The sequence below is a fragment of the Podarcis bocagei genome, assembly GCF_964188305.1.
Source record: "Podarcis bocagei genome assembly, chromosome: 15".
Taxonomy (NCBI): Eukaryota; Metazoa; Chordata; class Lepidosauria; order Squamata; family Lacertidae; genus Podarcis; species Podarcis bocagei.
In genome coordinates, this window is record NC_138141.1 from 36,649,061 (window position 1) to 36,662,937 (window position 13,877).

At 43.3% G+C, this 13,877-nt stretch overlaps 1 protein-coding gene across 1 annotated transcript in view; it reads right to left on the reverse strand.

Moving 5' to 3' along the window:
• The window catches only part of CALN1 (calneuron 1), a 151,778-nt gene that overhangs the window by 100,105 nt on the left and 37,796 nt on the right, over window positions 1–13,877 (reverse strand). The window contains exon 3 of the mRNA XM_081173197.1: window positions 6,077–6,285. Within this exon, the coding sequence (XP_081029323.1) occupies window positions 6,077–6,210 (134 nt within the window). The 5' untranslated portion in view covers window positions 6,211–6,285. The remainder of the gene's footprint in view (window positions 1–6,076; window positions 6,286–13,877) is intronic.

Genomic DNA, 13,877 nt, shown 5'->3' on the forward strand with positions numbered 1-13,877 from the left:
CGCTCAATTGAAAACGCTCAATTGTCAGCTGCCTCTGTACTGACAAGTCAGACCACGAATCCTTCTAGGAAAAGGCTGCAGCTCAATGAGTAGAGTATCTACTTTGCATGCAGAAGGTCTCATGTTTGACCCCTGGTGTCTCCAGGTGGGGTTGGGAGAGACTCTCTTCCTGTACAGCCAGTCAGTGTAGGTGATACTGTGCTAGGTAGACAGATGGTCTGACTTTCTCCAAGGCAGCTGCCCGTATTCCAAAGGATTTGAAAACACACACGTACACCAACAAAGAGATTAGTAGTTGCAATCTGATTTCTATTAGTCACTGGGTGCTTCCAGACCATTGCTATGTTGCGGTGTGGTTCAATCACCTCTTGGGAAACCCAAGTCATGCAAGTAAAGCTGGTTGCTCTTCCACCTTCCAAAAACCAGTCCGACTTTTTGCAATATGGAAAGTGATGGGGGAAAGTGTGTGATGCTACTTGCTTGATGCATCTAACCTCCCCACAAACAAATCAGGATCATTCTCAATAAAGAAGTCATCCAGAGGCAACCTGTATTCCAAGATCCAACATCTTCCCCGTTGAACCATGGCATTATTATTTTTGTTCTTATTTGTACCGCTCCTTCTGGAGAATATTCCAGCCAAGCTCATGTCTATTCTTGAAACCAATGCAGAACAAACAAATAAACAAATGGCATACAGTGCAAGCCTATGAATGTCTATAACTTCATTGACTTCACAGACTGTTGTAATCAAGACTGGAGGTACAACTGCAACTGTCCAGGCTCATTGGACAGAGTCTCACAACTAAAATACTTTGCATCACATGCTTAGAAACATAGAAAGCCGACTTACACCGAGGCAGACCATTGGTTCATGTAACTCAGCATTGTCCACACTGATTGGCTGTGGCTTTCCAAGGTTTCAGGCAAGGAACCTTTCCTAACCACTGAGTGCAGATGTAGACCCCTTACTCATGAGCTAACTCTTTGATCTCTCAGCATTGGAGAACATGGGCACCAAAACGTCTGTACCTCATTGCTCTTTGGTCTAGGTCCAGACTTTTTGGTGCCCATGTTCTCCAATGCTGAGAGATGTCTCCACCTCATCCTTTGACAGCTCCACAGGTTCTCCAGCAGGTCTACCAGAGGGGCACTGTCTGTCAGAGACCCTACCTGCTCTTGAGGATCTTCGATCTGTGGGGTGTTTGGTTCATCCTTAGAGGATTCCATGTCTGACACCAGGTTAGCACCAGGTGTGAGAGAGGGGAAGTAGAAACCCATTTGACGTTCAGAAGAATGGCACCCTCTGGGTCACTCTCACTTCATTGAACAATGCAGCTAGTAGTTAAATAATAATTTACAAAATATAACAGCTACCACTGCCATTACTTGTCACAGTAAGCTTCCCATCCCTAGACTGCAAATGATTGTTCCACCCAGCCAGGAATATTCCTGAAAATGCTACTCCACTACAGCTTGTGATTAGGCCCAGACCCACTTAGTTTCATCAAGCTTGCTGCATAATTTGCTTTCAGACAACACTTTTGGCTCAATAACTTATTCCTGCAAGGTGACTAGGAACTAAAGTGATTTAGAAATGGCATGCTGTCCAACATTTCTTAGATGAAAATAGGGGCATTCTATTCTACAGCAGAAAGCTCCTCCTGCATCTGATCTCTGCACACACATAGATGTCATATACACATCTACATCTGTCACCTTGAGCCAATTAAAGCTTCTCCATGAAAACTACCTGACGGGATTGTTGTAAAGCAAAAATGTGTGAGGGAAGGGATCATGTACAACATCTTCAGCAGATAAAGGGAATGAAATAAAATTGTAGCTATAAGTTGCCTTGCGTCCCTCTCAGGGGAAAAGGTGGTATATAATACTAATACTAAAATACTAATACGAATACTAATACAGTGGTATCTCTGGTTAAGAACTTAATTGGTTATGGAGGTCCGTTCTTAACCTGAAACTGTTCTTAACCTGAGGTACCACTTTAGCTAATGGGGCCTCCTGCTGCCGCCACGCCGCTGCCGCAATATGTCTGTTCTCATCCTGAAGCAAAGTTCTTAACCTGAGGTACTATTTCTGGGTTAGTGGAATCTATAACCTGAAGCGTCTGTAACCTGAAGCATCTGTAACCCAACGTACTATGGTACTAATACTAATGGAAACTGTGAGAATGTTCAGGAACATGCCAGAAAGTAAATCCTATTGAACTCAGTGGGACTTAGTTCTGAGTAAAAATGCTTCAGACTGCAGTGTAAGTCTGCACAATCTTTACTCAATAACCTGGGAGTAAGCTCCATTGAATACAGTGGGGCTTACTTCCAAATAAGGCCCCGTTTACAATAAAGGAATCAACACTGCAAGCGTTTCCTAAGAAATGGCTGGCTGCCGAAGCATTTCAATTAAAGAATTTAAGGTGGATTGGTGACCTTTTCCTTCAAAGTTATTGGAAGGGCTTTGTATGCCACCATCGCCATTTCCTTCATTTGGTGCAGGAATTTCATTTTCAGTATAAACAGGACTCCGTTTTTGCACCTACACACACACACACCTTATAATTGTTCTCCAAGATGTGGAGGGGATGAAAAAGGAAAAATGGGACATTCCTGGATCAAAACAGAAACTGGGATGACTTCTATATTTCTGGGACTATCCCTGAGAAATCAGAACACTTGGAGGGTCTGAAATGGTTCTGTACATGGCAGAGCTGCTCCCTTGCTGGATGGAGGGCAGGATCAGTTCTGGGCAAGACCAGCAGAGAAAAGAAGCTGAGAAGATCTGTCTAGTTTCAGTTTTGTATACAGCTGGGTAGCAGCCACTGCTACCCAACTGTTACACTGCTACGTAAAATTTGTTCCTTCTAATCCAGTCAAATATTAGAATTTTACCACCAGGAGATTGCTAAATTTGGTAGTGTAAGGACCACACACATAATGATTAAAGTATTTAAAAAAAAAAAAAAATCCCCAGGATCTGGCCTGAGTAAATGGGGAGTGATCACCCAGCTGAAATCAAAACAAGGTGATTAATGCATGTAAATTGGGAGTGTGATAAATAGAACTTTATTCTCCCCTCCTTCTGTTTTTCTGTGTCTAATGCTAGATTAGACACAGGAAAACAGCTACATTCCAGGACACCAGTTGGGCACATGTCAAGCTGGTTTCTCTTTGAAAACACACACAGAACATAATGTCTTTCTGGCAGCCTACTGGAAACCGAATCATTGTTTGAGATGTGGGATCAACCAGCATATCTTTTTAAAACAGTTTGATTTTGATAAGCATGGGAGAGGTCTGCATCAGCTGCAAGATTTGGTCTACACCCTGATTCAAAGCTCCAGAAACCAGTCCATCTTGATTTGTGGCATTTCATAGACTGCCCAGTTTGGCTTGGGGTCCATCTGAGCCTGCTTTGTCTCTCTCCCAGCTCTTCACAATTACGATGCTTTTTCCTGCATAACATTTCCCCCGTTTTGATGGAATATTAAATTTACAGTCACACTGGCCTCTCAAGGAACAAACCCTGGCAAATTACTGGCAGATAGACCGAGGGTCTTTTGTGCTGGGCACCATTAAAGTTGATTCTTGAATGGGAAGAACAATTAATACTACACAGAAAGCAAATCCTATCATCGCCATCATTTTTCCCTGTTATTTCTCACATAGAATCTAAAACAGCCTAAAGCATCTGCAAACGTAACATCAAAATAGGATAAAATCACTGTCACCGATTTTGAGATAGACCTGTTGCTCACAATGAAGCTCTGCTTCTGCATTCTCCCCTCCCTGTCCTTAAGCTTGGAGACATATGTTCTGCTTTTGCAAAGCTGCTTTGTCCCCAAAGCTCTAGGATTGGTTGATTCTTGGTAAATCATCCCCTCTGATTACAAGCCAGACCTGTCAGTCACAATGGAGTCCTCCCTATACCCTCTCCTCCATTCGGCTCACGGTTTGCTCTTTTCCCCCATCAACCCACCCTGGAGCCATGATATTATGGTAAGCTTAAAGGCATCACTTTCTCTTTCAACCGATGCTTGTTTGCAGCATTGCTTTTTTTGAAACCTGGATCACCGAGGAACCACAAAGCACTTCAGAAATCAATTTATGTTGCCTTCTACAGATGCTACTTTACCTCTCATGAATGCGTGGTTCTTCTGAATGCCCTCCTTGCCCTCCAACTCAAGAGTCATCCTAATATGTTGCACACTCCATCTTTTACACCATCATGTAGAAAGCAGTACAGTAAAACAGTCACCTCTGTGCACCAATATATATCCTCTGTATATCAGTATGTTGACACCAGTTTCCAGCCCCTCTCATTCTAAATACTACTGAAAAAACAAGCTTGTTCCGTCTTCCATGCATGACAGCCTTTTAGATATTAGATGATGGCTATCATCTCTCAGTCTCTTATCCAAGCTAAACATACTGTATATTTATCACTCAAGATTCTGCTCAGTGTTCTGACACTGAAGAAGTCTTGACAAGTGATAACAGAAGATGGGGACTTCTTGGTGGCAGCACCTTAGCTGTGAAACTCCCCCTAAGGATAGTTTGGACTTCATTGATGGTTTTTATGGGCAATCAAAACATTTTTAAAAATTATAAATGTTTTAATGGTATGTTTGACTCGGTGGTCTGTTTTAATTTTGTTGAGTTTCATAGTAGTTTTAATATTCTCCTTTTTTATTTTCACAACACTGTAACAGTTGTGAACTACACTGGAGCCTCTTATGGGTTAGGAAGGAAACAGAAAGATCTGAAAACCAAGATGCTAACAAATTTAAAAGTTATGCAAAACTGGGAATTCCAAATGGAACACATTTGCTTTGGTAACAAGACCAGCTCATTTGAATCTCCAGAATGTGGGGTGAAATCCTGAAGAACATTTCACAAGCTTATTTCAACCAAAGCTGGGCAGCTGTGATATTAGATAGGACATAAACAAATGAGAAAGCAAACCACACCAAATCATCGGTTTAAGGCATTGCTTTCTTCCAAAGAATATATTGCCAAGTTCTGGTTTTCAACAAATGGATTGGAAGCTGACCTATAATAGGTACAATAAGGCATGCCATCAGTTGTCTTAGCTTCAGATGCCACAATGGATCCTTCTAAGGAAAGATGCCTCATAGATTGCATATTTGGTTTCAAGGCTGGACTTGTTTTGAGTGAGCATCACATGATCATTCTGAGCTGCTGAATGGCTTATCTTATATCTGTTGGGGTTTTCTCTCTGTGTGGATTTTGTTTTAGTGAATTATTTATTTCATTCATTCATTCATAATAGTGTGGTGCTTTTTTTCTGCCAAGGTCTTGTGCAGTGCATCAGTAATTAGTCATTGCCCATCAATGCTCCTTTGTACTCACCTAAATGTTCTCTCCCACTTAGTTCTATGGAAAAGAATGTACAGGGAACCTTCTGGTTGCAGATGAGAATGCTGCCATTGAGAGTTTTGTTGCCTGTTCTCTGAGGTCTTACAGAGAGTCTCTGTTAGTGGCCTCCTATTTCTCAGACGCATGAGTCGTAACAGCTAGAAGCTGTGCATTCATTGTTCTGGGCCTAAGCCTGTGGAACTCCCTCCCAACCGAAATAAGACAGAAACCCTCCTTGCTGAACAGCAGGTGTATGACTAAGATACTCACATTACAGCAAGCATTTTAAGGTAGTGTTTGGTTCTATTATAATTTTTTTTGTTTGCTTTATTGTCTCATTTTCCGCAGATTGTTTTTATGTGCACCAATTAGAAATGCACATAATTAAGCAGTTTACAAATGCCTTAAATAAATAATAATGATGGTGCCTTTTTCAGCGGGGGTCAAGGAAGTCAGAACTATGGACAGCTCACTTTGGCCCTGCTGGCTGGAACAAACAGGCAGGCAGGCGATAGCTGGCTGGTGACACATTGAGTTTGTGGGAGACAGTATCCCATTTGCACCAATGGACTAGCCTCCACTGCCTTTTTTGCTTTGTCTCCCTGTAGAGTGATTTGCTTTGGGGTGGGTGGGTGGGTTATCATTAGAATCTCAAGAAAGAGAAAACAAATCATGAAACTAACCAGTTGGAAAATTCCAGCTCTCTGTTTCTCTGCAAACAATCTTCCAGTATCCTCTCATTGGAAGTGGGAGAGTCTTCCCTTTGGTCCTCCTCTGGTTTGGGCTGACCCTCTCCATGTTGTGCTGTCAGCCTCATTGGGCAGAAGAAAGGTGGCTGTTCCCGGGAGAAGCTCAAGTGTTTCAGGACAACATCAAAGGCAGCAATGCGACTCTGAAAGAAATGTGACGGGAAGTTAACTGCACAGCTTGCACCAGTTTATAGTTTATTTAAAATAACCCCCCCCTTATTATTCATGCTGCCCTCCTTCTCCACCCCCTCCTTTACAAAACAACAACAATTAATTCCTTTGCAATAGCAGGACGAGAGCGAACCATTGCAAGTGTGCAGCAGATGTTTGGAGAGTCATAAAAGCTCGATGCTACCAGAGTATATTTGTTTGTAAATGGCCCGCATTTATGGATATGGCCTCAGCTATTTACAAGTCATAAGGAATTATTGCTGGAATGGCATTTTATTTGCTTGCTTTGTAAATGTCACATTTGGAGAGGTCGTGCCAGCTTCATTACAACAGAAGTTGGTGCTGAAATTTGGAACCGGGGGAGCCTTGGGAATGCTGCATTTCCCAGGCTTCCCAGAAAGCAGGGGGGGGGGCACAGTAGTACCTCAGCATTAAAGAGGAAGCCTTATTGCTGCTCCTCCTCCTCTATACTTTTGGTACATACCTTTCTTTATACACTTTGTTTTGTATATTCTGTTTTATTATACAATGTGTATGTGGGTAGATCAATTCTGTTATCGTTCATTGGTTGTATGCTTTGTATTGTATTTTCAGCTGATGAAGACTATCACAAAACAGTAGTATCATTCCTGTGATGGCCTGGGATTCGGACTCAGAGGCTGAACCTGAGGAATCCCAGCCTGCACAGGATTCCCCGCCTTCAGAACCAGCTGAGCCGGGGCTGGGGCTTGAACCTGAAGGTTCCTCACCTGTGCTGGATCCTCAGGTGCAGGCACCAGCTGAGTCTGCTCTGGCCCCCGAGGTGATGGAGGACCCATTGCCTGCAGGTGCTCCACTCTCAGCCCCATCAGGGGAAGCTGGGGTTGCCTCTGGGTCCGGTAACCCTCCAGCCTCTCCTGAGCTGCAGAGGCTCAGGGCAGAGAGGCGGAGGGAACTAAGTTCCCGCAAGAGGAGTGCTCGACTCCAGGCCAGGAGAGGTGAGTCACCTGTGGACCGGGGCCGCCCTATGCCTTGGGGCAAATAAAAGCCAGTCAGCCCCAGTCCCAGGTTGTAGGAGCAACATTGTTGGTAGCCTGTTCCTGCCTGCACCCTGTCCTGCTCTTCTGCCAGAGTTCCTGACCTCACCCGACTCCCTGCCTTGGACCCAGCTTTAGCTTTGACGGACAGCCTCCATACCGCAGCCTTGACCTCGGACTGCACTCGGACCTCACCGCACGGTTAACCCTCAGGACCAGCACAATTCCGGAAACACTGTCCTTGAGACTTTTGGGACGTCTTCCATTGAAACTTTTGAAAAACTACTGAGAAAACTTTTTAGACTTTTGAGACGTCTTCTGTTGAAACCTTTGAATAACCATTGTGAGGCTGACCTCTGGTGCCTATCTTGAACGTTCTCTGCCACTAGTCTGTTACATTGTATATATGAACTCTAATAGATTTATTTCTACCTTTTGAATGATATCATTCTTCTTTTATATATGCTTTCACAGTTATTAGCCTACGTGGTGTGTCTATATTTCTGTGACTGCTCCATGCTTAACAGAAGACTCTGTTGAATCCCAAATGCCTCTGTGAAAGATTATAGGCAATGAACAAATGTAACGACTCTTCATCACTGTGTGTCCCCTCCAGCAACTATTATCCTTTGGTAGGGACAAGAGAGAAATCCACTTTGGTTCATATTTAAATGTGAATTTACCTAATTCACACTTTCTGAAAGAATACGCAAGCTGAAACACAGACATCCTTCAAAATTCATGCTGCTCCAAATTTTGCAATGAGATTCTCCAGCCAAGTATTATGAAAGTGCATTTTAAAATTACCTGTATTCATGAAGACAACGTACAAAAATACATTATTTGGGGGGGGGACTGCTTTGCAAAAATATGTATATTTAAATACATGAGATATTTGCACTAACATGCTAATGAACATCCATGAGGTCTATGCATTGGCACATTGCCTCTGAACCTGGAGAGAACAATACTTGATTTATTTATTTGTTAATTTTATATCTTGCCTTTCCTCCCAAAGGAACCGAGGGCAGCAAACAACAAGTGATGGAAACAATAAAAAACCATTAAAAACAATTCCAATATAGAGGCAAGCTGTGAAAGACCTTGTCTTAAAAGACTTCTTAGAAGAAGAAGGTCTTCAATAGATGATGAAAAGAAAACAGAGATGGTACCTGCCTAATACCCAAGCGGAGGGAATTCCAACTATCCACAACACTAAAGGTCTGATTTCTACACTGTGCTAAAAAAGAACGAAAGAAACTCCTGATAAGATGGTGTCTGCAAGAGGACACAGTGATTGACTGGGTATATGACAGGTGAGATTATTTTTCAGGCATCCTGGTCCAAATTTGTATAGACCTATCAATAAAGATGGTTGGATGAACATTCCTTCATGGCATTGGGGCCCTTGGGTGCTCAACAAGAGAGCTAAGATAAAATATTTCCCTGACTGCACCACCTCCAAGTTGTATCCCAGGAAGAGGATGATGATGATGATGATGATTCCTTTCCCATTTAAAGGCTAACCAACCTAACTCACATTTTCTGAAACAATGCAGAAACCAAACCACAACCTTTCTTCAAAATTTGTGCTTCTCTGAATTTTGCAAGACAGTTCGTCAGCGGCGTAATACATATAAAAAGACATAGACTGCTGGAAAGTGTGTATATCATACAAATGACAAAAATGCATTATATTAAGGGAAATTGGTTTGCAAAAGTGGTGGGTATTGGGGAAAATTGCATGTGTGTATATATTGAGAGAAATTCACACTCAGGTGCTGATGAATTTTCATGAGGACCTCTTTTTTTAAAAAAAAAACCCAACAACAACAACTACATGTGGAAATGTGGAGAACTGTATGACTGGGGAAATGATAAATTTCTATGCAGAGTTTCCAAAAAGTCAAAAGCAAGGATTCCTGCAAAAACGGTGATGGAAGAGTATTTCACCCCATGGGACCAGCGACACTAAATGTCTGACTTCTAGTTGTGGCCAGTTACTGTACCATGGGACAAAACTAATGGCGCTACTCTGGATAATCTCAGTGATCAAGTTGGGATATGAGGGCTGAAGTGGTCCTTGAGGGATCTTGGTTCCGGTTGCTCAGGGCTTTATACATTAACACAAGAATCTTGAACCTGCCCTGGTAGGATATAGGCAGCCAGGGCAGATGTTTTAGCAGAGGTGTCATGGGTCGCTATCAACAGTCTAGCTGCTGCATTCTGCACCAGTTGGAGCTTCAAGACCAGGCTCAAGGGATTCCCCACATAGAGCACATTACAGTAGTCCAGCCGTGACGGGATTGTATCGCCTGTCACTTGGCAGCAGTCACTACACCAAGGAGGGGAGAGGAAGGACGCAGGCCCAGTCCATTGGTGCTGCAAACTGACTAGCATCTTTTGTTTACCCTCTCCTTGAACTTTTCCATCCCAGCTGGTCGTTAGAACACCTTGCAACTCAGAACGTGAAGCTGAGTTTGCGTATTTCCTCCTCCCTCCTCAAACCACTTCCTTTTTGTGTCGTGCATGTTTCTTCAGGGGGAAAACAATGCTGTCCAGGGTTGTAAAGACTGGGGAGAGAATAATTTGGGTGCACTCTTCCTACCGTAGATCATGCTTCCACGTGCTATAAGAAAGCTGCAGACATAGCGCAGGATAGTACGCACCCCGGAAATGATCTCTTTCAGCTTCTGCCTTCTGGAAGAAGGTACAGGGTTATAAAGACTAGGACTAGCCGCCTGAGAAACAATTTCTACCCAAATGTGATTTTTGTTTTAAATGCAGCATAAGGTAGTCTCCATGGGAGTATATTGTATTAAAAAATGGGGTACCAGAGTTTTTAGGGGGCTAACCAGGTTGGGATAGCTGGGATAGCAGGCTTGTTGGGTTTTGAATGTTTTATGTAGATTTTTCAATTTTGTTGTTCTGTATGGGACAATGACAATAAAGATTAACGTATCGTATTATTGTATTGTAAACATGAACTGCTTTTTGTGCTCTGGGAAGAGGGACTGAAGAGTGTGACAAACACACTCCTGTAGCCCAGTGACCTTGATCACACATGCACAGTTCAGAAGTGTCTTACTGAGGTGTGTGCATACAACTAGTGTTTGCTGTCAGTGTGAGGTTTTCCACTTGTTCAGTGGGACACTCTCCCTTCTCCCACCCACTACATGTGCCCTCCCCAAATCTTGGGGTTCCAGCCACCCTCCAGAGCAGAAGGGGCATGACGGGAGGAAAACAGGGCAGTCCTACTGCCAGGACACTTTACTCAGTGCTACTTTGGATACAACCCATAGTTTTTGTTCTTCTGCATACTGCAGGATTCACCAAAACATGCTGACACCATTCTCCTGCTTCATAGTGACCTCACTATGGCTCTAATACTTTTTTTGAAAGAAGAGGCCATAGAAGTGAACACTCGCTTCCTATCAAAAAGACAGAGGCTAAAACAAAACTTTGTAAGTCACCAAACTGGAAGAAATGTATCTGTTCAGACTTTATAACTACAAGCAAACCCACCACCAAGCACACACATTTTATAATACAGAGACTTCCTCCACAAAGCATTTTTTTAAAAGACCATACACATGAGAAAAGGAAACTTAAATATTCTCTTTAAAAGTAGAAGACTGTATTATAGATACCTTTCAAATCCTGTTATCGCAAAGAAAGGATTTAGATCTCTTTTCTCCTAGCGAGATCGCTTTCACAGAACCATGCTGTCTGCTTCCAAAAGCAATTCATGTAAGGCAAAGTTTAGGATGACTATACCTGCACTCATTTGCTCACCTGAACCTACTGTAGCCAGCCCAGAGGTCTAGAATTTTTATCAATTTATCACCAGTTGACTTTTTTTTTTTTTAAGGAGGAGGAGAGAAGAAACAGGTGATGATCTCTACAATGCTTTTCTTGTTTAAGAACTGACTCTCTCTCCCCTCCCCCAACCCTGAAGCAGTGTCGCATGAAACTGTTCAAAAGCTGGGCTGGGTTACACAGTGAACCAAGCCAAAAGCTAAATCAGCATTTCTTCAGCCTTACATTCTTTCAACGGCAATTAATTAGAATCTTCTACTGCTTAAGAGCTGGGAATGAGTCTTGCTAAATCACTAGAGCGGCTAGTCCAATGAGGAGTGGTTGAAAGAGCCTGGGTATGATATGCTGCAGGACAGAGAAAGATTAGGGGAGGCATGGTTGGTCTTCGGTGTTAGGACAACTACCACCCAGTTGATAACATTTCCTTCATTGGCAAGGTGATTGAGAGGACGGTTGCCAGAGAGAGTCAGGCAAACCTGGGGGAAGCTTCTTGTGGTTTCACTTAGAGGTTCTGCTACCGTCAAGCAATATATGCATTTTGTTAAATAAATCAAATACAGTGGTACCTCGGGTTAAGAACTCAATTTGTTCTGGAGGTCCGTTTTTAACCTGAAACTGTTCTTAACCTGAGGCACCACTTTAGCTAATGGGGCCTCCTGCTGCTGCCACATCGCCACCACAAGATTTCTGTTCTCATCCTGAAGCAAAGTTCTTAACCCGAGGTACTATTTCTGGGTTAGCGGAGTCTGTAACCTGAAGGGTCTGTAACCTGAAGTGTCTGTAACCTGAAGCGTTTGTAACCCGAGGTACCACTGTACAGTGGACACTCGGGTTGCGAATGTGATCCGTGTGGGATGCACGTTCACAACCTGACGTGTTTGTAACCTGCAAAGGCACGTCTGCGCATGCGCAGGTTGTGATTTGGCGCTTCTGCGTATGCGCAACTGCCAAACCCCAGAAGTAACCTGTTCTGGTACTTCTGGGTTTCGGCAGTCCATAACCCAAAAAAACGCAACCTGAAGCGTTTGTAACCTGAGGTATGACTGTAAAACTGATTATCTAGACCAGTGTTTCCCAAACTGGGGTCTTCAGCTGTTTTTGGACTACAACTCTCATCATCCTTAGCTATCAGGACTAGTAGTCAGGGATGATGGTAACTGCAGTCCAAAAACAGCTGGAGACCCATGTTTCTGATCTAGACCCATCTCAATCTGCCTTCATAAGAGGAGACTGCTGGATCAGGCCAAGGACCCATCAAGCCTGATAATCTGTTCACAAAGTAGCCAGCCAGATGCCTATGGGAAGCCCGCAAGCAGGATGTGAGCACAGGCACATGCTCCTCTCCTGCCGCTTTCCAGCAACTGATGTTCAGACCTGTGGCACTGAAACAGCCTTAGCCACCTTGATTGATGCCTTTTATCAGGAGAAGTTCAAGGGGAGTATAAACAAATAATTTTTGGATTTTGTAGATATTGTCGTCCCCCCCCCATTTAATTTATTTCTACTTGACATTGGAAACAATTTTCCCAACACCCTCTGAAAGAGAATGTGATGTTCAGGCTGATAAGTATGTGGAGAAGCAATGAGATACCATGTGAATTTTGCATTAATTTTACTCTCTGGTCTTTCTGTTTGGAACATCTGTGTTTTGCCTGTGCTCAGAACCCAACTCTATTGGTACTTAACCTGCTGGGCAGCTCCCTTGCCTTCTCAGAGGGCCAGAATGGGACATTGGCTCATGGCTTATGTTCTTCACCGCTAACACTTGTCCTACATGTTCCAACACATTTTCCTTTCACGCCATGTTATGGAAATAGATCCAATTTTAGGACTATTAGAGAGTTCTGAATCGCTGAACATGAAGGCCCTGAATTCTCCAAAGGGACTGTGCCCGGAACAGCTGTTGATTCTCGTTTTAGCGGTATTTGGAAGCTGACGCTGCTAATAAAGCTTGAAATTGCCCTAGTTTAGTCACATCATTGAGCAGATGTGAAATTCCCTTAACACGAAGTCAAGCATGAAAAAGGTGGAGATTCAACGCAGGAGGAAAACGCCTGGCTCACAGGCACTCACTTGTAGCTTCAACCTGGGTAAAGACCTTCCTCTCCAAAGTATGTCCCACTATGACTGTGTACAGAATGCCTTATAGTGGATTTACAAGCAGCATGGGGCCAAGGTTCAGGTGTAAGAAGTAAGGAGCCAGAGACCTGTGCTGTTTCCAGAAACAGGAAGGCTCAAGGAGGAGGCCTTACTCTGGTCTCCTGGACCACACCCCAACCATAACTGCTGGAACCAAGATGAACCAAGATGATAAAGGGTCTGGAAATCAAGCCTTATGATGGACTCATGAGGGAGTTGGATATGCTTAGTCTGAGGAAGAGAAGATGGAGAAGTGATATGATAGCCATCTTCAGTTATCTGAAGACATGTCAATTATCTGAAGGCATGGAGCAAGCTTGTTTTCCGCTGCTCCAGAGGGGAGGACCCAAACTAATACATTAAAATGACATGAAATGAGATTCTTCATTACTTTCTGATGGCAAGAGTTGTTTGACAGTGGAATGGACCACCTCAGAAGATGGTGGACTCTCCTTCATTGGATGGCCCTCTGCCAATGATTCTTTAGCTTTGATTCCCACATTGCTGAGAGTTGGACAAGATGACCCTTTGGATTCCTTCTAACCCTACAGTCTTATGTTTCTATAGATGAAGATGTTTCAGGGACAACT